The 23,315-nt window shown below is 43.1% G+C and overlaps 2 protein-coding genes across 2 annotated transcripts in view; one reads left to right on the top strand and one right to left on the bottom strand.

Annotated features, from left to right (window-relative positions):
- T265_06922 (hypothetical protein) overlaps positions 1 to 14,340 on the top strand; it is a gene marked incomplete at both ends in the record, with an annotated part of 98,802 nt that extends 84,462 nt beyond the window's left edge. The window contains 8 exons of the mRNA XM_009172320.1: positions 2,326 to 2,626; positions 4,527 to 4,666; positions 6,842 to 7,201; positions 8,697 to 8,959; positions 9,682 to 9,838; positions 10,085 to 10,297; positions 13,191 to 13,319; positions 13,720 to 14,340. Coding sequence (XP_009170584.1) covers positions 2,326 to 2,626; positions 4,527 to 4,666; positions 6,842 to 7,201; positions 8,697 to 8,959; positions 9,682 to 9,838; positions 10,085 to 10,297; positions 13,191 to 13,319; positions 13,720 to 14,136 — 1,980 coding nt within the window. The remainder of the gene's footprint in view (positions 1 to 2,325; positions 2,627 to 4,526; positions 4,667 to 6,841; positions 7,202 to 8,696; positions 8,960 to 9,681; positions 9,839 to 10,084; positions 10,298 to 13,190; positions 13,320 to 13,719) is intronic.
- A 1,643-nt stretch (positions 14,341 to 15,983) lies between these two features.
- On the bottom strand, positions 15,984 to 22,554 carry T265_06921 (hypothetical protein; the record flags this gene model as incomplete). The annotated part of the gene is made up of 2 exons (XM_009172319.1): positions 15,984 to 16,531; positions 22,491 to 22,554. The coding sequence occupies 2 exons, from the start codon at positions 22,552 to 22,554 to the stop codon at positions 16,110 to 16,112; spliced, it is 486 nt and encodes a 161-aa protein (XP_009170583.1).
- Positions 22,555 to 23,315: the final 761 nt, after the last annotated feature.

The raw sequence follows: 23,315 nt of genomic DNA, 5'->3' as shown, positions 1-23,315 counted from the left end.
CTGTAAAGTAGATAATCAGGACATTTCAGGTGAATAAAAAACGTTGGAGGTGTCTCGCTTCATGAGGTGGTGTTTCTTGCTTACGATGAATGTTTACCACAATATCCTCAGAATAAAGCACAGGTTTCCGAGTATATGAATCCTTGCTGCGATGCATAAGAAAAGTTTCCGGGACATTTACTCCATGGATACGTGAAAAATTACCTCAAAAACGAAGAACACTAGTATAATGGAGAACCATTTGAACTAAAAATGGACGTATAGTTCAAAAGGGCTTAGCTTACATACGGATATCCAAGCGATGGCTTTCAGTGTAGCAAAGGCATATTCTCCTGTTTCCGAGCCTTACAATCGGTTGTTGGCAATTCCTTTGAATCGGTCCATTTCATTACCGCCCGGACGGTTTGCACAGAAGTCAATAAGATCTTTGACTCGGGGAAACCATGGTTTGGGGGTTTCTATGACTCTGTGGAATCGCAATTGTACTGCTCTATACTTTTCCCGTCTTCTGTGAAGTGATTGATTAGCGCCCCTTATGTGTGCAAACGAATCGGCCACTCTGCATAAGTCTGCTAGGTTCACAATCAAGTAATATATGCTTTGTACCAACCATCATCCATCGTATTTCCAGACAGTACTCTGATACACTAGTGAGATGAAAGTTCTGTTGTAGAAAATCCGCTCTAACCATATCATTTACGATGCCTAGAAAGAGCCGCCAGGAATTGAGCTACCTAAGTGTCTTCCTCAAATCTGGGTGCCACGGAACCTTCCGTAATGTGCCATCACTTTTAGTGTGATTAATTTTCCAAAGTCTGCTCATCTTACACAATATTACTCGGGAACTACTGAGGTTCATGAGGTCCACTCTCCTGCAAATTTTCAATTGCTCAGCACACATGGCAGTCGCATCTCATCTGTCGGTGAATCGTTGCCGTCAACTCAATTTTTGCCCGTCCGATGGCTGCTCTGGTCCAAATACTCACGCACTTGTGGGTTACCTACTTTGGAGGGCATTGTGTAGGTCACAATAAAGCGAGTGTGCAGATAAGTGCAACGGATATGTGATTCGGGTAACTGATACTCTGATAGATACCTCAGAAGTGCGCTAGGCAACACCGATGTAATCCGCGAGATTTTTCACTAGACAGGCCGGCAGTTTGAGTTAGAGGAATGAAAGCCGGTGTCAAGTTAGAAAAACAAGTAATGGGTTCCAAGCTCACACTAAATTGATGGGTGAGCTTATATTCTCGGACTCGCCCACCTAAAACAATTGTATTTTCCGATTTCACCACTGCACATTGGTTATTACAAAACTGAAAAATGTCTCCCACACTGTAAACTGAAAAGCAGAACAGTTTCAAGGCAAATACATACTCAACAAGTTGGTGACTACTGGCTTTTGAACCGCTGTTGAGCCACAGCGTCAAAATAAAGAAGGTTAACTGGATCGAGACGATTCTGTACCAAGAACTCGAACAGTTGGGTGAAGTTAAGAAAAGCGACTACTTTACAACAATGCCTGGTGGAAATTTCATCATACGGATGACTACAACGTCCTTGGGGTTGTTGTGTGATCGGTTACGGACGTTCATGGTGGCTGAGAAAAGAGAAGAGCTCCCTTATGGTTTGTCCTCTCCTTGAAAAAAATAGAACAGTCTGGTGTTCTTTCCAGACCAAGTCTGACCTTTCCCGTTCTACAATGTACCTATGCACTGAATTTCAGAGAAAATAGACGCTACATGGTAGTTTACATGAGGTCATTGCAGATGACGCTGTCCAGCCCGTGTCAAGTTAATGCGTCTCATTTCAGTATTTCTGCTCGCATTTCAAAGCTCCTAAGTCAGGGGTTTCACACAGCCATGAGTTGAAGTTAACCCTCGATGAATTCCCTCCTTTTATGGATACCGTTTCCAGTTCAGTGCCCTGCACATCTCTTTTACGCCTTGATCTGTGAATCAGAAATAGCGAATGGCGATCATGCTATGCAAATATAACCACTCCGTTTTATCCCGTATTCTTTGATAGACTATCTGTGATGTTCATGATAATTTGCTATTTTCAAACCGTTTGGCGGACACAGTTCGGACTGGAGAGTAAGTGCCTGGGGATTCAGCGGACAGTTCTTATAAGGCGTAACTTGGACCGGAAACATGATTTATCGTTGGCATCAGCTACCCGACTGGAAGTAACTAAGCATTCAGGGTTAGAACAGTTTCGGATAACTATCACTCAACATATTCAAACGGTCTTTGTTGACGCAAGCCTTTTTCTTCCAAATTCTCAAATATTACTCAATGTTTATTATACACCATTTATTTGCAGAATTGGAAATCGTGGTTCGATTCAAACGCGCCAGAGGAAGCTTCATTGCCAAACGGTTACGACCGTCTGACTACGTTTCATCGTCTCCTACTTATTCGTTCTTGGTGTCCAGATCGATGTCTTCCAATGGCTAAACGGTATACTGCTGAAGCACTGGGTCCCTCTTTTGCCGAAGGAGTCATCACAAATCTGGAAGAGATGCTAGAAGAAGCAGATGCCCGGACGCCAATGATTTGTTTTCTATCAATGGGATCCGATCCCACAGATAACATAGAACGTCTCGCAAAGAAAATGGGATTAAGTGCGTTGTTCTCAAAATTCTCAACTGCAAGCCTTGGACTCGTCGTCATCACAGCGCCTTTCTGTGGTTTACCAGTAGTTAGCGTTACAATCAACCCCTTTTTCGAAAACCCCTACCCCCTGACCCAACTGTAGGGTGGTTTTCTGCATTCGTCAATAGCAAGAATGTGAGGTTTACTGTAACACAGTTCAAGTTAAGTCAAGTCAAACTTTTTGCACGATGACGTGGCGAATAGTTGAATTCAGACGTTCGGAGAGCGGCTTGCTTTATCGAATGCATGCGGCATATTTGGTGAACCCTATATGAAAAACGGGGAACGAAGGTGCTACACGGGTGTGAATATGAATACGGATGCGCTAAGCAGTAAATTCAAGTTTCCCACTCCAATAGTTCGGTGTGGCTGAATGATGGTACAAGTGAAAAAAGTTGGGTGTTGACATAGCAAGAAACATCTACTGGGAAATGTGTTGATCCGATGATAGCATGTTTTCACTGCATGAATGCAAGTCCCTTTTTGTAGCTAAAGCTGAAGTGCCTCTAAACAAATACCTTAGGTCGCGGTGATACATTGTCCTTGTTACTTACTTGACAAATGGAATGACCATTACTGAGCGGTTGAATCCATCACTCAGTTTCTTTTGTCATACAACATCACTGAATTAATTTGGTTTTCACGAGAGACTCGAGTGAATCTCTCGTTTATGACATTCTACAACTGAATGTGCTGCACCAAATTGATTTGCAAATTAGTGTATTTCTCGAAAATAGCCCAATTTGGGTTCAAGTAGATCATAAGGTTGATGGGACTCGGGGATTGCGCCTACCTGATGAGCCCCAAGAAGAGCAAAACCGGTCGTGGGCTTTCGAAGAGTTTTCAGCCAACCTTGTGCCTAGTTTCCTTTATGAAAATCACTGAATTACTTTGCTGATTCTATCATCAACCGTCAGTCTGATATTAAGAATAAACTACCCCATGTAACTGGTATGAGGAGGAAAGCCTTTCGCTGCGAAGTCGTCTATTAGCAGACACCACATAAGCAGTTACAAACTGTTAGACAGGAAAGTAAACACCTCAATGCACATAGTTTTTAAAAACTGAACATTCTCACGCATCTTCTTGAGCTTTCATAGATATTCCTTGACTATCACTCAGTTGTCAACGAACACTGCAAAGCTGTTCCACAAGTTCCGTCACAAACTCTACCTTCCATTGGACTCGGGGCGGAGCTTCGAGAAAACCACAGACTACTCGCATACCTCATCAGTAGCATCCGCCGTTACACTGGTAGTCTGACGTCAAGTAGGACTGAGGATTTCCATCTGGCAGTTGAACTGGTAACAGCAAGCCCAAATATGCTTATTCTTCAAGCAGGCAAGCATGAGCCACGCTCCAGCATGGGTTGTAAGTTAGCTTATAGACCATCAGCGTGGAAGCCGTGACTGACAGTTGTCAGCTGCCTCGTCAGCGTAAGTCTTCCTACAAAGCACAGGAATTTGCACTCAACGAAAGTAAGGTAAAGCAGAAGGATCCGCTATCGTTCCACTATGGAATCTAAGTGCAGCTTTGCCAAGAACAGCAACCCCAGTTAGATTTGCCCCAAATTCTGGCGAGGAAGGACAAAAAATGTTGGTAACTATTATCCGGGGACAAACAACTTTATTTCTGTCTGTCATGCCTGGCTCCAATGGTCGTTTAAAGGACCGCGGTAACGGGAACACATAGATGCTCATTCACGTATGTATCTGAAAATTGGTTCTCCTGAGTACATAGAACAGTACACAGAATACGTTTCGTTGGACGGTAGTCGGGAATTAGAATGATGTTGTACTTTGCACAAGCTCTAACTTTGAAATTTATCAGTCACAAGTTAATTGCACCCTTATCTCATCCCTTCTCTAGAGTGTGGAGCGATTTCAATGGGACAAGGCCAAGAAGTCCACGCCCGGCGCCTGTTGAGCTGCAGTATGCAAGAGGGTCGTTGGATTTTGCTACAAAATTGTCACTTGGGTTTGAATTTTATGGATGAACTTTTGGAAACCGTAAGTCTGAATTGTATGAGATAATCAAGTCACGGACAGAAGTTTACTCGACGAAACTACGTTTCTAGTCCATTTGATTCAGACGATGTTGGCAGAGTGCATAAAAATGTGCGAACAAAATAACTGACCAGCATTGGGCGACCCCAAAGGATTTATCGCTCAGATCTTAATCACATTCAGTCGAAATCAAGAACATTGGCGAGACACCATGCCACATTACCACAGTGGATGGTTATTGGGTTTCTACAACCGAAATGTAGCAGACACCGCCAGTCAAATTCACACTGGACGGTACATCAGAAATTTTCTTGGGTACTATGCGTTGACTAGTAGATAAAAAGGAGCTTATCGGGCTGACTACGTCGGGTCTACCAGTTTGCATGGAATGGCATCGCATGAATTTGCACGTGTATCTCCAGATAAGTCAACGTGACAAACAGAAGGGCAAGTCTTACTCCACTCATAAGGTTGTTGAAGAACGTCGTAAACGGGAGATCCAGCTGGGGTTCAGGTGAGTCTCCCGTGAAGACCCCATTGGTATGCGAATGAGTGTGTTTGTCAAAAGTCTCACTTATTATGAATGGACCGCAGCACGCGTGACGCCATTAGTTAATTCTGTACATTTCGCCTCCTCCTAACTAAGAACCCTCGGACCCGCGCTACTGAGATATTTATGAATATCATCCACAATGCTGTGATTATACAAGTTGTTAATGTGACCAAGCAACTTGAAGTGTGTGTACGCAACATTCCCCCCATAAATGGTTCACAGGAACAGGTTTGAATGGAACAATCAGGTTAAAGTCATTTCTGTACTGCTGCTGATGTTCACAAAGACGGAAAATGCCTTCGAATTAACCTATTAATGCTGTCTCATGTGAATCAGTTTAGGAACAGGATCAGTTTCATTTCGATCAGAAGTTGCACAACAAAACCATTATCATTCCAAGACAGGAGAATGAGAAATTGCTAGTTCACAGCAAAAATTATCAAATTATTAGGATATTGCTTTTAAAAAAGGAACCAGAAAGATGTTTGGATATGCGACAAGGAGACAGAGGACGATCGAATCACAACCCTAAAAAGGAGATTAGATGCGTAGAAGACAATAAGTTCCTACCTCTCATTTAAGATACTCAGAGATGAAGGAGCTTCCGTGTTCTAACACTCCTCTTGCTGTGGCAAATGAAGCAGATACAGAGTTACATGACTTCGAATCATGAATAGGGAAGTGCATAACTTGGTGGTGAAGAAATTTCAGTCTGAAGCGGCCAGACGACTCAGTGTGTTATAAACACTGTGTTATTCGTTGCAGTCACCGTTACGGTTTAGGGATAAATTGCGAGACAACTTTTGCAAATAGTGTGGTTTGGCCTATCGACACTCAGGAACTATAGGTACTTTCGACAAAAATTTGAAGTTTTGGAATGATCAATGAGTCATACACATTACCTATGCCACAAAGTATTTTTGGATTAGCCGAATCGATATTCGTCGAGGACGTCTGAGGAGGAGTGGTGGCGAGGAAGTATCGGAAGGGGTTCCATCGTTAATTCGCTATCATAGATTTTTATAGAAAAGTGCGCTGGTATGGAGTCGTTAACTGTCCAGCACTCCGATTGTACAAGGTATTGCTCATGTCACATCTGTGCTTTCTGACGCAACTCACGGTGAGGACCAACCGGAGGAGTTTCGCTTTAAGAACAGTGGCAAGCCTGTTCTGACTGACTAGTGTACTACCAAATTGTGTTTTATAGTGTATCAAGCAATAAGCAACTGTTCATCAGACAAAATGAAGCTGAGTTTAATCAGTTGTCTGGAAAACAAATACAGTGAGTAACTAATATCGTGCGACTGTACTAGTGCCCAGTTTTTTGGTGTTGTTGGTTTCGTCGTTATGTCAGGACACTGCGTCTGTTCCAAAACTGTCCATAATTTATTAAGAGTTGTCTGACCAACCACAGATCACTCCCACACCAGACGGAAATTTCCCATGAGTACATGCTTTTATGAGCTCTTGGGCTTCAAGCTCACACGAGTGGTAGTTAATTTCGCTGGTGACATGCATTTGAAAAATGAACAGGTGGTTCGGACAGCACAAGACATTCTTGAAATGACCCCAGCTCACAAACACCGTTCTACCTGCATGATTATTTTTCATTTTCATGACCACAGATTACAACTTCGGATGGTGTTCACGACGCGTTTCGCTGCTGGCTCACTACTGAAGTCAATCCTCTATTCCCGATAAGCCTACTACAGTCCTCAATCAAGTTCACTTACGACCCTCCGATGGGCATACGCGCTGGCCTGCGCCGCACCTACGCAACGCTCACACAAGACCAATTAGAAATAAGCAGTTTACCTCAGTGGAAGCCACTGCTGTATGGAGTAGCATTTCTGCATACCACCGTACAAGAAAGACGCAAATTCGGTCCAATCGGATGGAATATTCCATATGAGTTCAACCAGGCTGATTTCACATCAACTGTACAGTTTGTACAAAACCACCTGGATGAGGTCGGTTCGAAAAAGGTGATTAATTGACCCTGAACTATGACTGTTAGATTCGGTGGGTCGTGTATTTTGAATATAAAGTTTTGACAGTGCAACAAAATTGAATGACCACGCTGGTGAGCTTCTCTAGTTCAGTTACTCTTTAAGTGTGGCTATTTGTTATCTTCTGTGATCGCTGTATAGGGGTTATTAACCAACATGTATACGTGACTACGTTCGAGTAGTTGTTAGTTCCTCAACACTAAAACCGAAATAAGGACCGCAACATATGTATATCCAAGTTTGTTTAATACTACATGCAACAGGAACATTGGTAACGACCGCTGGTAGAGAACATCAAATTACAGTAACCGGATCCACGAAGGACAATATTTCTGAATGCAGAAATGTGTATTCCTTGCAGAAACGCATTTAGTCACTCAAATCCCGAGACGTTGCTTGTAGTGGACCTTGACTGACTCATACATTTGAAAAAGAGATGCCGAGGGTTTGTTATTGTTGAGCAAATACAGAATCATTTTAAGTGACTCAAACAGTACTCTGCGTCTCTGGAGATGCGCTAGATTGTTAAAGTTAACGTTCGAGCTATGTCCGACAAACCAGAATTCCTCGTTGTCCGGAATTCTGAAAAACTGGTCCTCGTTTCCACAAGATGCACTAGTGTACAATTGCATCCAAATCCGTACCTACTACGAGAGTCAGAGATCCGAAAAGTACAGGAAGTTCTAAGTCACCTGACTGAAGTACCGAAGGAGTAGGAAGCTCCCGTGCGCGTTTGATCAACACAGTATTTAGTGTTTATCATCAGGATCACAGTTTTGCACTAGTTACTGTTCCGGAATGAATACCAGATAGGGAACGAAGTTCAGTTTCGACTATCCCAACACATACATCTACCAGTTGTGTGACCTGTGGAGGGTTTGGGTCAAATGAAAATAGGAGAATCAGTCAATCAACTTAAGTAGGGCATTGTTTACAAACATAATTTGGCCGAGTTCTGTTTTTTTAGTTGTAGACAGTCTACTATTATGCTCCTTTATGCCTGTCGACACCATTCATAATTAGCTCCTTTTAGGGCTCATAGCACAATGAAAACTAATTCTAAATTCATTTCTATCGATCAAAATAATGTGAGTCAGCATACCAGAATCCTAGTAAAACTCGACGCATGATCTAAGACAACCTAGTCAGTGGTCAGTAATCGATCTGATAGGCGATGCTTTGATAACACAACTATGAAGGGTAGTTTTCTAAAACAAGTTAATATCTCTCACGCAAACATAAGCTACCCAAAGGAAATGATCCCGTTATTCTCAGTTTTGGGCTGATTACTCTCGAGGTAGGGAGACTACAGTGTGGCGTACGCTGACACCTCATAAAATCAGCATAGTGGTAAAACAGATTTATGCTTGGCTCATTGACAAGATTAGTCATGAACAAATTCCTTGAATATGACCAGTATTGTAATACATCGATTCCATCTTAGTGACACTCTATGACATTTCCCATACAGCCTATCTCTTGGCCGACAGTGCGTTACATGATTGGAGAGGTGCAGTACGGTGGCCGAGTGACTGATGATTACGACAAACGTCTTTTGAACACGTACGCGAAAGTCTGGTTCTCAGACGCCATGTTCACTGACAATTTTGAATTCTACCGGGGATACAACATTCCGAAATGTCGCACTCTAGAGGAGTACCAGGCATATATTGAGGGTTTGCCGCTGTTTGACTCCCCTGAATGCTTCGGATTACACCCAAACGCTGATATTACGTGAGTAGTTTTCATACCAATACTGCACGTGTTAATCGAAATACTGAGCAATATCCAGAAGAAAGAGGAAGTCTTATGACTCCCAATTACAGTATCAGTCTTCACCGGCACCAATAGGAAATTTTTAATTGAGAGGTGTGATTTTGGATGAGATTCGGTTATACTTATTATCCATATAGTTACTGATATCTTCCAACTTTGTCATCCCGAATTTTCAGAAACTGCACCAGGAAACCAGAGTATCAGTAGCTGGAACTAGATAGCAGCTTTGCAGCTGCTTTTCACAGCGGCCAGATCTCTAATTGGTTGGTTCAAACAAGAAGACGGTAGGTGAACATGGATACACTAAGGTGCGACATGCCAGAAGAACGCACCGTGGCCACAGCGCATGTAGTTTGATCCCACTGAATGTCTCAAAAATAGGCTTTTATGACTACATCGAATGACCTTGACCAGTGCAAAGCACGCGATTCCATCCACAACTGCTTGTCCCTCTGATATTTCAAAAAATCCATTCAGAGTCTCAACGGTTTAACCAACATGATCGAGAGGGAAAATTGTTGCTTCCGAGCATGAGTAGACAGATTTTGCTGACTGAGAAATTTTCCATCTTCGATCGACCATGTTCGTTCTCATAGTACACAGCATAGACTTAATGCCCATTAAACAGCATTATGTTTATTTCGAATACCAACTGTCTCCTGTAAATCAACTCTGTTTAGGTATTCGACAAACACCACAAATTCCATGTTAGACACGATTGTCAGTATCCAGCCAAAGGATAGTGGAGGTGGAACAGGAGAGACTCGTGAATCCAACGTTTACCGTCTGGCAAATGAGATTTTGGAGAAAGTCCCGGAAGATTACAATCCATTTCAAGTAGGTGAAGGTTGCTTTTTCATACTGACTTCAGCTTTTACGTGCTATGCGGAACAGGCCAATTTGTCCAGATTCTGGGTCATCCGGCATATGCTAGTGATGCATTGAGTAATGATGTTTGTCTTCAACAATATCCAACCTATGCCTTGATTATGATGACAATTGAGTATACAGACTTGTGAGGAGCACTCCGCGATAATGTTTGCTTACTGTGGAAGAATTACCACTCGTAAAATTTCATTGCAGGTCAAGGAATGCTTAATCAAAATGGACCATCTGAAGCCGTTACACATATTTTTGAAGCAGGAGATTGACAGAATGCAAAAAGTGATCACAATCGTAAGAACGACATTGACGGATTTGAAACTGGCAATAGATGGAACCATCGTCATGTCTGAGAACCTTCGGGATGCCCTGGACAGTCTGTTCGATGCACGTATACCCAGCACATGGAGAAAGGTGAGTATGACAATTCTGACTGGAGCCAATGTAATTGGGGTGGGTATCGAAATATCTGCACTTCCTGGGATGAGTTTACAGGTGTTTGGGTTGAGCCACAGACTCCATGGCCAGTTAGCTCTCCACAAATGCTTCAGATCTAGCTCAGACTGGGTTATTCAACCTGGGTAATGTTTCATTTTCGTGGGATAATTCATTCTCTAAGCTCAGACTTGGTTAGGTTTCATTTTCGTGGGATAATTCATTCTCTCTTCAGGAGGAAAGAGATTTCGCAATAAATAGCGGTTGATTGAGATTTCCAGGGGATCCGAGATACTTCCTACACTGAGATCAGCGAGGTGGGAAAATTCCCTGCTAATTACTCCACGACAGAAGACTATCGACCGCGAAATCCGTAACGGCAACAAAAACCACACAGGTCGCATTTATCCATCCCAAAAATTATTCTTTTGCAAAAGATAAAAAGGATATTTCGCTACCAGGATCCAAAGACCATAAGAAACACCTGAAATGGCTCCAATAAATCAGGTCTCAGACGTAATTATCACAAGATTCAGTTCCTCTTTTTGGTTACTCTTTTTAAGCTCACCTCTGCAGTAGCGTGCACGGTTCGACTCGCGACTATCACAATCTCCATGTATTTCCAGTAATGTGTGGTACACAGATTTCATGTCCCAAAGTTATTAAACCCCAAGAGATGAATAAACGAAAGTGGACTCCTCACCCGACACCCTGAAATTAATTCTGCAAAAGATTTGCCTAAAAATGCGTTTCACTATGAACTAGGAGTGGTCAGGCCTCGAATTCGGCGCACGGACTTGAACAACCGAACTACCCGAGGCGCATTTTAACACCTTACTTGTCTCGACCATCCATTTGGAGGTACGATATGCTTTTTGCACAAAATGGTGCATAGAATACATAGTGAGCTGGAGCGATATGGTTGATGGTTAGATGGAAACCTGGATATGGATATGGAGAGGTTCCACGAGGTGTGGATTACGCATCGCCACGAAGCTTCCATGCTCACCGAACAATCTCTGTGAGAATAAGTTCTGAGTATGTAATAATTAAACTTTCTGGTGCCCTTGAACAGGATGGGATTCGTAATACGATATAGTCCGTTCACTGCTCAACGCGAACCCTTCCTAGGTTATTACTTCAGATAGTCCAAACTGATCTCGAAATGCTTGATTTGTGGTGACTGTGTTTGGTACGTTTATCTGTCCTTTCGACAGTTGGTGGGGAATGACATCCAAGTTTTGGCATCCGGTAAATGATCTGCTACCTTCTCACCTGGATTTTATCCCTATTGATTGGAACTATCCTTATTAAAGCGAAGACCTGTTGCTTAGATGATCAAATGACCGGACATGACACTCACACGGTTGACTGTAAGCATGGGCCTACTGAACCAGTCCGCCAGAAGCCTTAGGATGGCACTACACAAGATCCTTGATTTTACTGTTGCTGTGGTAGATGACAAATACCGCCAAGTGTTAAATAACTATTGTGACTCGAATCCAACCATTGTGAGAACTTAATATGTCCACAGGATATGATACAGGCACGACCGTCAGCTCTAGCAAATATGGTGCACCAGCCACCATAAAGTTAGAATAATAACGAAGATGAGAGTAGGTGGCAGTGGATAAGGACCGCGAAACTGTGTGATGATAAACCACAGATTGGTCGATTAGACAAACTTTGTCCACCAAATCTATCCTTATTGTGATATGGCTGTGTCAGCATCCAGAAACTAGGCTTCACGAATGTAGCTGTTCATACAGGCTACATCTTGGACGTGCTTCATGTCACTGTTTTATACTGTGGTGTCTCCTGTAGCCTTCTTTTTGTTCGAGGTCCACTAGCAGACGGAACTATCATGTCCTCATTTTTAATACAAGAAAGCATCTAAATCTCACTCCAGATAAAAGCACTCGATGATATCATTAGTGAGAAGGTAGTAGAAGCCCGAAAAAAGGAGCGCACGACACAGAATACTCCGATACGTCAACTTTCTTCATGATCAATGGTGCAACTCTGAAACACATCAACAATCAGCCGTCAAAATGGCTGTCAACCTTTGAAGTTCTTACAGTACAACAGAAGTTATTGTGCTTAAGTTTTACGGGAGCAAATGTAGACGACGTAAAATGGACTTACCACATTCACTCAAAAGATCCCCTAAAAATCCTCATGGGTCATACACAAATCTTACCATGTACATGGAAAAATATGAGGGGAAAATAAATGATACTGAAAGAATACAAAAGCGAAATCAAGAACGAGTTAATTGAACGTCCACAAACGAACGACCATGGAGTATTTGGGGCTGAAATCTGAGTGACCCGGTTCGATGGGTTTAGGTGACGGGTCCACGTGGAAAGCCTTTGCGTTATGTGGTTGCACAGTCTTGAACTGCTCGGCAAGTTATTAGCCGGCAGTAAAGAGCAATCTTTCGAAACAACATAACGGACGCAGGGTGGTTATCTGCACTCGATGTGCTCTTAATGTTGTGATAGTACAAGGCCAAGTTCAATGTTCCCGGTAGAGCCTCATTAATGCGCACTTTCAAATTGTCTTAGGATTTCACTGAGGCACAGCCGGCCACAGCGTGCAAGCCAGACGTTTGGAAGAAACGAAACAAAACCTGTCAGTAATCGCATAGCTCACACAATTACTGTACTGCGCTTTGTATACACAAACCATGGAAAGCGAACTGTTTGACACTTTCACTGCTATGATTTCCACGGATACCTTTAGTGACTCGACGTTAAAATTGATGAAATATGGTTTTTTCACCTCGTATTCCGCAACAGCTGGCCGGTAAACAGACGAAGTTTTTCGACCTGACAATAATGACTTGACCTACGACATTCCACTTTTTCAGATTTCATGGGAATCCGCAACTTTGGGTTTCTGGTTTACAGACCTGCTGGACCGAAATGCCCAATTCAGTTCTTGGCTGTTCCAAGGTCGTCCGATTAGTTATTGGATGACTGGATTCTTCAACCCTCAGGTAAGCCAGCAAGTGTGCAACACAAGGATGAAAGAGTAAATCATAGAAGGATCCCACTGCGGTAATCGACAAGACTTACTGATTGAACATTAGGTTCTGAGGTGTGAACACAATGGAGGCAGTTTGGGTTACTAAACCGGCTGGCCTGAGGAGACTACATTAAACCTTGTAGAGGTGAGTGACCATTTGGTTGAGAGATGCCTTAGTCAAGAACTAGGGATAGGTCGATTTGAGCTTATATTTGTTGGTAAATCGACAAACGGATAGAAAAGAACAGCCCGGTACTTGTGGTGCTAGCTAACAAGAGAAGTACGGATACGCATGAATAAAGATAAACCGCGTGTATTCCGATGGAACTTTGCACTTACTGGAACTTTCAATCTTATCCCTGCATTTCTAGGGATTCCTCACAGCGATGCGTCAAGAAGTAGCCCGAGCGAACAAGTATGCTCTTGACGATGTGGAACTGACCAACGAAGTTACCAAACTATTACGAGAAGAGGTTGTGAAACGCCCGGTTGAAGGAGTCTATGTACATGGTCTGTGGTTGGACGGTGCTGGCTGGGATCGCAAGTTAGCAAGGCTTGTGGAACCCGCCCCTAAGCTGCTTTATACAGCCCTTCCTGTGGTACATGTGTCTGCCTACTCACGCTCTGCCGGGAACAAGAATAAAGCAACAACAGTCTACAGCTGTCCAGTCTACAAGAAACCAAAGCGGACCGACTTGAATTATATCTTCCCTCTGGCATTAAACAGTTCGGTAGATCCGGATCATTGGATTCTTCGTGGGGTCGCTTTGCTATGCGACGTCAAATGAAAAGTATTCACAAGCGATCTTACATAATGAGAAAAGACAGATTCGGTTACCCCTTCCTTTTAGTTGCAATTGAATTATTCTTCTGATGAGCAAGATAGCTGAGAAACCTTCTGAATGAGGAACGTGACGGTCATCATGTACTAGGATTCGGCAGTTTACCAACAAACGTTTTGTAAAACCTATGAAAATTATTGACAGACTGTTTCCTATGGCATTTTGATGACTGCTGCACTTAAGTATCGGTGGGCCAACAGAATCTCGTAAAAGCTACTAGACTTTCACACGACAACAGACTTTTGTCTCATTGGAAAACCGGTGAAGACAATGTGACGGTTTATACCTCCTTCTATGTAAACACATACCCAAAAGTTTAGCTATGAAATCATTTCCACACGTTTTCGCAAGATTGGAACAATGGAAGCTCCGCACTCTGCAAACACTGCTGCGCCTGTCTGAGTTGAGTGTGATACAGACTGATGAGGTGCTGGGACCTAAGATCAAACTGCGTGGGTGCCGGGTAGTTGGACTGCAAGTTTCCCAGCTGCTTGTCGAAGTCATACAATGAGAAACCGATAAGAGGTATGGGTAAATTGATTCGTCAAGGCGCAACTTCGACAAACATTTAACACAAATGATCCAACGACGTGATATCCCCACTGTGGGCCTAACCAACAGCCTGCCGGTTAGATATCAGCCCTCTGTTCTCCTGAACCCAAATTGCATGGAATTAGGAAAACACCAAATTGGTTTTCACGGGAGACCGAAACTGGTCGTGGGCTATCGAATTCAGCAACCTGGTGAGTAGTGCAGTACGGCCGTACAATGTATCGCGATATCTCGAATATCGTACCAAATGAAACAAAGCGGCCTGATGTACTACACTCGGCTGCCTAAAAACATCACAATCGAGAGATTTAGCTGGATTCCAAGTGAGTCACCCGTCAAAACCAAATTGGTATGCAAATGAGTGTATTTCGCCAACTGGGTTTCTGCTTCGCTGTAAGAGTGAGTGGGAGCAGATAAAAAGACACATCAATTGAGGCTATTTCAACTTGGTTGAAGGTTAGCGAAAATGAAGTCCTAAAGAGGACGGTAGAAGGTTGGTTTGGGCAGCGGAAGCACTGTGAATATTTCATTTGTTTTCATCTCCTCCGCCCAAATCCATCCAAACTGCCTTTACATTGTCTTCGCTGATGATAAAAGCGAAGTAAATTATAGTGATAGTACACGACAGATTTTGGTAAAGTATCTCCGGAAAAGTGCTCACTGTAGAAGGGCTATATTCATTCGTACACCTGTTGGGAATGTCAAATGAGACTGCTGGATTTTTCTTATTAAAGTGTGACAAATAGTTAACTAAGCCAACTAACTGAATGACACTGCACAAAGTAAAGCATAGAGAGTGCATATTTCAGTAGAAAACCTGCTCCTTTCATCTGAGAGCAGATATTCAGTTTTGTTCCCGAAGGTAGGTGTGGTGGGGAGGACTGTACTGGCAAGTTGCCGAAGTTTTGGAAAGAGAAACCGAAAATTTGGTCGGGAATTAGACAATGGATAATGGGACCAGTAGCTCACATCTTATCATCCTGAGCCATCTGAGTTCAGCATAGATCATCCTAGTCTTGATCAAATGAACGTTTATTTTTCATCACACGACCTGCCCAGTAGAGGTAAAATCACTGCCGCTACATCGCATTGGACCACATCGTGCTTTGTCGAACAACTCGAAATCAGCTACCTCCAAGTGGAATGCGTCGAGGACCAAAAAACGTTCATTCTGTAGACTGCGTGCGTGCGTAACTCGCGCATAGAAATGTGTTATACACGCATTTTAACATAAGCAACAGTTGTTACATCACCCGAGGCCTGAATAATCAATCCTGCAATGAACAGTAGCCCATTTATACAAAAATATAGGTGTATACATTCTGGTGGCTGAATGAGAATAGTAAAGTGGGCGAGAACACAGCTTATCAGGTAAAACACATCTCTTTTGGTGGCGGTAATAGAGGAATGAAACCAGCAGGGAAAGGATCCTTTGACTGGTAAATTTTGAGTTCCTGTCGGGAAAGGGGTCCATTTAGAGGGGTATACACATCGGCATCACTGAAGCCCAATTGTGCAGCCGCTATTATACCACTTAGGGGATGAGAGGCATCCATCACTTGTTCTTGCTTCAAAGACTGCTCTGACTTGACGAAAGAGAATGTTGGCCTCGCCCGGACTGAGTCCGTGGGAAGTACTTGAGCATTCCTATTTTCATTCCACAAGCAGCCAGCAGGAGACTTTTGCTCATTAGAGCGCTCTATTGTAGAAAGCTGTGAACGATTCGACAACCGCGTTCGACGGTCAGATTCACCAGATGGCCGTCGGTAGACAAAATCGGGTCGTGCGTCTGAAGTTCAAATAGAAAGGAATATGTGAAAGCACAACACATTTATTGTATATCCAGAGCATAAAGGCAATGGGATAGAAGTCACAGGAAAGAAAAGTGTGTTAACTGGAATTGGTTTTCATGAAACTACAAACCTCAATACTAATAGGGAAAGTCCACGGACGTTCCGTAATCCACATTGAACATAACACTTGGCGTGTTCATCATCAAAAAGTTTCAATCACGCTGCGCAGCGAGACTTCCGAGAAGTCGCAGAAAAACAAAATCGTTCTCACAGCATTTCCTGCACTACATATGCGCAAAAGGTTGTCGTAACACGAAGACAAACTTCCCTTTCACAGTGTTTTAAAAGATTACTACTATAGTTTCTTTGGGTTAGCTGTACGAGATTCGTTAGCTCCGAAGAAGGGACACCCAACACTAATGGATATCTGTTCATCCTTCTCAATGTCCCTTGTCAAGGGCAGTCGCCGGCAAAACAAACCCCAGAGACACGTACGAACGGGTGCAGACAGAAAACGACCGAACTAGAAACCTGGCTAATCGAGCTAGTACAGGAAAGTAGTCTGCAGATTATGTTATAAATCTGAAAGAATTATTCCCATCCTGAATACCTGTGTGATCTGTATGCGCGATGATGTGTTTTATGCCATTTCAACTTCAAAAGAGCGGACAAACTTGAAGGAAAAAAGCGTTGCTGTTACACATGGCTCACTAATTTGTCCTCGCGGTGTAAAACTAATCATGTCTTCTTTCCGAGTGCGAAGCAGTTAGAACCTCGTTTGTCCCAATCGTGCCCCACAGTGTAAAACCGAAAATAGACGGGCAACTTATCTTTGCCTTCCAGGCAAGCAAGCACGTAGTATACCCACCTTCCTGAGGTTCGATACAGTTCGCAGTAAAATATAAAATTAGCCTCGTTCTAAGTATGATATATATATATATATATGATTTATATAGTCAATCGACTGTATTGGAGAATAGTCAGAATGCTATGCGAATAGCTCTGGACCGTTGCAGCACAACAGGCCCTGAGCTTTGAATTTTACCGTACGCTTCCAGTAAAAAAGGTCGAATTCAAAAAGGCTCATTCACACAGGTTGTTCCGTACTTACAAGACACACTGAACGTGCACGGGGGAATCGAAGAAGGGACTCTCTAACACTAAGTTTGGAGACTCATCGTAAAAACCCAGAAACACTGAATTACGTCAAAAGTATCCAAGATCAAGAGGCATGTGTGTAAAACCCGACTCTGTATAAGCTGTCAAAACATGAACAATAGGCAACAATAGGTACAATAGGCACTGTAACGAAGGTGTTTGCATTCAAAAAATATTTTTAACCTTTTTCTGTGTAACGTGATCTTCCTTTATCGACGGTCAAAAAAGGAAAAAGGTCCCTGACGGGAGAAAGTGAGTAGTATTTTCATAAAGGAAACTACTCACAAGGTTGCTGAAAACTCTTCGACAGCGCACGACCGGTTTCGCCCTTCTTGGGGCTCATCAGGTAGGCGCAGTCCCCGAGTTTCCGTCAACCTTATGATCTACTTGAACCCAAATTGCACTGTTTTCGAGAAATACACTCATTTGCAAATCAATTTGGTTTGCAAACGAATGTATTTCTCGAAAGTGAGTAGTAGTTTTAGAGGCCTGCCTGTTGTCGTCCACATACAAAGTAATCTTATGTGCATTTATTGTTCAAACTTGCTCCCCAAGTAACTCAACTACTGAGGAATGGAAGATTGATCAGCTGTGCCTTAGATAAAACGCAATTTTCCAAAAAAAAATCCACGAAATTGCATGAGCGGACGCTAAGTTTGTCATACAGTTCGGTCAACCACCAAATGAACCTGATTTATTTTAGGGAAACCTTGTATCTTCAATGTACTGTCACACCCGGAAAATCTGCCCTGAACTGACAGTCCCATAAAAGGTCTTCATCACGAAATTTTGACAGTCCCATAGGAAGTCCCATAAAAGGTCTTCATCACGAAATTCATGCCCATTTCTGAGACGTTTAGCTCCTGCTCCGCTGTACACCTTGTAAAATGCGTAGTTTCAGTTTTTCGGTTCACAAGAGGTGCACTGAAGTGTATTGGTTCCAGCTGCTACAGATTCGTCCACCAAGGATAGAGAGAATAATGAATTCAGACCCAATGGAGGCGATGATCCGATCTATGCAGTGGCGACAAACAGATCTATTTGTCAAGTATATCGAGATGAAAGAATCGAAGTGAACGCGAAAGCTTTGACGCTAGATCGCCAGTGGCTTCCCGAAGTAGCCATATCTGTCATGGACACTAACCATTGGTTTACCTCGTCCTACGGTCCCCATCCGGGAAGACGGCAACGCGACCGAGTTGACCGATGGGACTTTCATGCTTCGCTGGCAAGTCATGGACTGATGGCCTGAGATGGCCCAAGTGGTTAGAGCGCAAATTTACTGACCGGAAGGTCCGTGGTTCTAATCCGACCTCCGCCACTCGACTTCCCCTATCTAGGCTTGGGCAACCTGGCAGTATCCCAGCCCTCGTGCTTCCTTCGGGTGGCATGGCAGCTAGGCACCGGAAGGGTGCTACAGCTGAAAGCTGAAAGCTTCCATGGACTGACTCGGTTGTCTCCACCGAACTTAAAGTTTGGAGCAGAGAGCTCTACGAAGCAACCCATCATCTGGTATACGAAGTACATGGCATAACCAGTGCAACCTAAGGATTATAACCAGCTGACCTATCGACCGAGAGTGGACCTTCCGGATTACCATCTGCCTTACCTAGCCATTACTGACCCGATGTCCACAATGCTTCGGAGGCACCGATGGTCAAACACAGAGTCTCCGAACTTATCTAACACACTGGTCGGTCCACTTGCAAGCATAAGGTTCGGGTTTAATCCCACCCAATCTTGTGGCAGCACTTTACACCTCACAAGTGCAAAGCGCATCCCGAACTGTGCAGAACATTTAAATTATTTAAAAGTTCGCATCTCTTAGGGGTTCGATCCAAAAAGAGCAATATCGTCAGCGCACTCCCAAACGTAAACATGGTGAAAAATGCTAAGTAACTTTCGGCGTAGCTTAATATAACTCGGACAGAAAGGCTAAAAAGGATAGCTGTGAAACATATTTCGAAACCTGCGTTCCGCGGAAAGTTCGAATAAGCATAGCTCACAAACCGAAACCACATTTATACCTATTAAGCTTATTTCGAGCAAAACTCCACAAAAATAAAGAATAGGATAACCTACCAGGAACTTCATGCGCAAAGCGACATTTGGCTCCAAGACGACAGTAGCCATGAGCGAAAAATTTGCATGGTATCGTGGAGGGCCCGGAAACAAGAAGAAAAACAATGGCGATTTTGTGGACAGATAAGTCACAGGAGACCAGAAAAGACAGTTGCAAAATTTCTATTGTACTGAATGATATCGATTATTTGGCGTCACCTACCGTAAGATCTATACGCAATCGACGGTGAGATCCTATCACAATTTCCTCAGTTGAGGAAGGCATTTAACGTAATGAAAGCCGATGGAAGGTAAAATTCAAAATGCAGTCAAATTCAAACCGCAAAATAGTGAATGTACTAATACTCCGCGTAGCACCGCGAATGGGACAGTGATTGAGGATCACGTTCAGGATACTAACGAAAGAGAATAGGTGGGTGGGGGGAAAACGTTTTTAGAAGTGAACCCGGCGCAATCATTGAATTATATTTGCCAGTCCAATATATAGATTACTTACATTTTGATCATGCTAGAGTTCCAATTCGAAACTCAAATCACATACAATGATCCGTTCCTAGATAGCATTCCAGAAAATATCCTATTGGGTCCACTCATCCATCTGCAAAATTGTGTCCATGTAGAATTGGCCACAGCTACGCATATGAAACATGCGAAACCACTGTTGAATATCGGCAATTCCCAATCACAGGGTCTGGTCTTCCACAGCAGCTCTATATGGTTGCGACAAAACAAAAATCTATCCCTAACGATTGTTCGTCCTAAATATGGAGGTAGCCCAACGATTCGACTGGCCTTGACTCTAATAAACTTGAACATCGCCCTTGACGCCAGTTTGATTAGCTTCGCCCAATTTACTTCTAAGATTTCCTTCACGTTTTTCCTCGAAACCTATTGAACACACATTGGTCAGTCGCTGGTGATCATGTCAATGCACGTGTGCTCGAAAGTGTAGTTGCCAAGTGAAACACTAATTTGCAGATGAAAATAGTGTCAATGTGAGACTCAAAGAAGTCTCGTCTGAGCCCTCTATCAACTAATGTGCTGCATTCCATGTTTTATTTGGGCAAAGATCCATGACAGCTAACTAGTTTTCCTTGATACTAACGAGGTTGCTGAACAGTTTTTATTCGAAAACAAGTCATTAGCAGATGGAAAACAAGCCTCAAAAAATTTTCACACTTTTATCATTTGCTTCTGGAGAGCATAACCGGTATTTTAGCCCAAACGGATGTAATGATTCAAGATCAGTAGCAGATCGAAATCTTAGTGAATATAACAGATATGACAAACTGAGAATATAACCAAGAGGTTACGATAACACAAGCGCTTGGAGATGAGGTTAAATGGTACTACGGTTAGTAAACAGGGACCAAAAACTGCACAGTAGTGACACGGCACGTAGTGTCTTTTATAAAAAGTAGTCCTAGGTTTTGATCTCGTATGAGAAGTCGACATCGATTCCAAAAGATCGGAGTACTGATTAAAGTTGTAATTTTAATTATGACTAATTGTAATTAAGATAACGGAAAAACGAGAAGAATCACTAGTAGTAAGGTGCTGGTTAATGGGGAAGTAGAAGGAAAAAGATAGAAAGTCCATTACATCTAAGAATCAGCTTGGGAAGACGTGCCAGCAAGACGAAATCTTTCTGATAAAGTTCAGGAAACCAAGCAGAGCGGCAACATAGCCAACGCTGAAGGTTAATTCTTAGTGGAGTCACCAAAAACAGGAATCCATGAATACAAAGGCACCTTACTTTATCGAAAGCAAAGTGAAGTGTGCAAACCATAGACGAATGTAGGTTAACACAAGACCTGAGTACTTTAAAGATGTGGTTTTAAGGAGGGTATTACGAACTTTAACGCTTTGAAAGGAATCGCAACTGCATTGACGATTGCTCCCGGATGGGATTTAGTATGAAACTACGGTACGTTTCATGTGGAAAAGAGCTAGTACGACACAAGCTTTACAACTGAGTTTACTACCGATCGGTTTTGTCACGCCCTTGCAGGCAATTACGTTTGAGTAACCTCATTGAGCCACCTCCTCCCCTTACCCATTAAATTCTGTGTGCACAATGGAACACACGTAAATACGGTATTATTTTTAATAAATTCATGATATTTTGCATTGACGACAATCACAAAAACTAGGCTCTGTTTGTTGAACAATTCGTTTCGATCGCTTTCACGAGTATCTTTCACAGTTGAGAAGCAAATGCTCCCAAAAACAAGTGAAGGTTCGAAATCTGCCGTCGTTAAAAATAAGTAGCCTGAGTGGAGTCCCGGTGACCTGAACTCACGCGGTGGCAGTCCTACGCGCGACCACTGAAGGAAGTCACACGACCGCTTCCGAAAATATTGAATCCTTCCAACCAGACCATAACACTATCGTTATCCAAGTGAAGCCAGCTTTTTTGGACCATGAGTGGTGCATGATCTAACAATGCTGAACTTTTACGGAGAATTCCGACCATCAAACAGATAGTTGAAGACAATATGGCAGCAATTAGCAGCCGACCGACAATGGGCTGCCTGAAATGGGGGCAGAAGAACGCATAGTATTTGTGTCATGATCACCTCCAAAACAGCTGTAAATAATCATAAAAATGTAGACCCATAGAATTCACACATGAATCTGAGTTAAATTGCTCAAAAAAGAAAAACGATGTTTTGCGATAACCGAAAGTCGCAGACAGATCAAGAATGAACTCACTTCGACGCAGCAGTGTTTGGAACTGTGGCTGGTTGGACGTGCGCAAAAAGGCACTTCTCGCCATAGGCACATCGCCTCTTCAAAAAGAATGGACAGATCTCTCTAGCCTGAAAGGGAATACAGAGCAACATCACCACCAGTATCACCACAGACAGTCACACCAGAGAACGACGCTGGTGCTCCATCTCCCCATACAATATCTATTCATTTGAATAAAACTTATGGCGGAGAAGAAAAACGAGCCAAGGAGGAGACTTAGGGCAAGTCTACCAGAAACATCTGAGGTGCCTATACCTGCAGCACCCAATCAGACAATCCGGATAGAAACTGATAGCATGAAAGCCACTGACATCGGTTAGCCATGATATTGTCCAAAATCTCCAGCCAAGCACAGGGACCCAATCCTGGAAGGAGGACCATCCCTCATTCCCTTCTGCCATGTCAAATCCTGTCAATAACTAGCTTTCTAACACTCCGAATTAGGCACGAAAAACTGTGCTCATCTCGGTAGGCTTGGCATGCATAATACATGGCCCGGTCACTTTAGCTTGTAGAGCTAGATGCATTCGTCCAGTGAAGTAAGGCATGCTTCACTTAAACCCGTCTTTTAATCACATCACATCGAATCTGTTGGTCCTGGCCGGTGCTACTAGCCTTCCAGGTTAGGAACCACGTAATCCCCACTGCACCTGGTTGGAAACGCTGCAATATATGGCTGCCAACCGATGTCAGTGGCATTCTTGTTGTCAGTTTCTATCCAGACTGCTTAGACGAGTGTCTGGAGGGTTATACACCTCGGAATGATTGTAGGAAGCCAGCACTAAG

This window comes from Opisthorchis viverrini, assembly GCF_000715545.1.
Source record: "Opisthorchis viverrini unplaced genomic scaffold opera_v5_151, whole genome shotgun sequence".
NCBI lineage: Eukaryota > Metazoa > Platyhelminthes > Trematoda > Opisthorchiida > Opisthorchiidae > Opisthorchis > Opisthorchis viverrini.
This window is presented reverse-complemented; position numbering and strand designations above follow the sequence as displayed.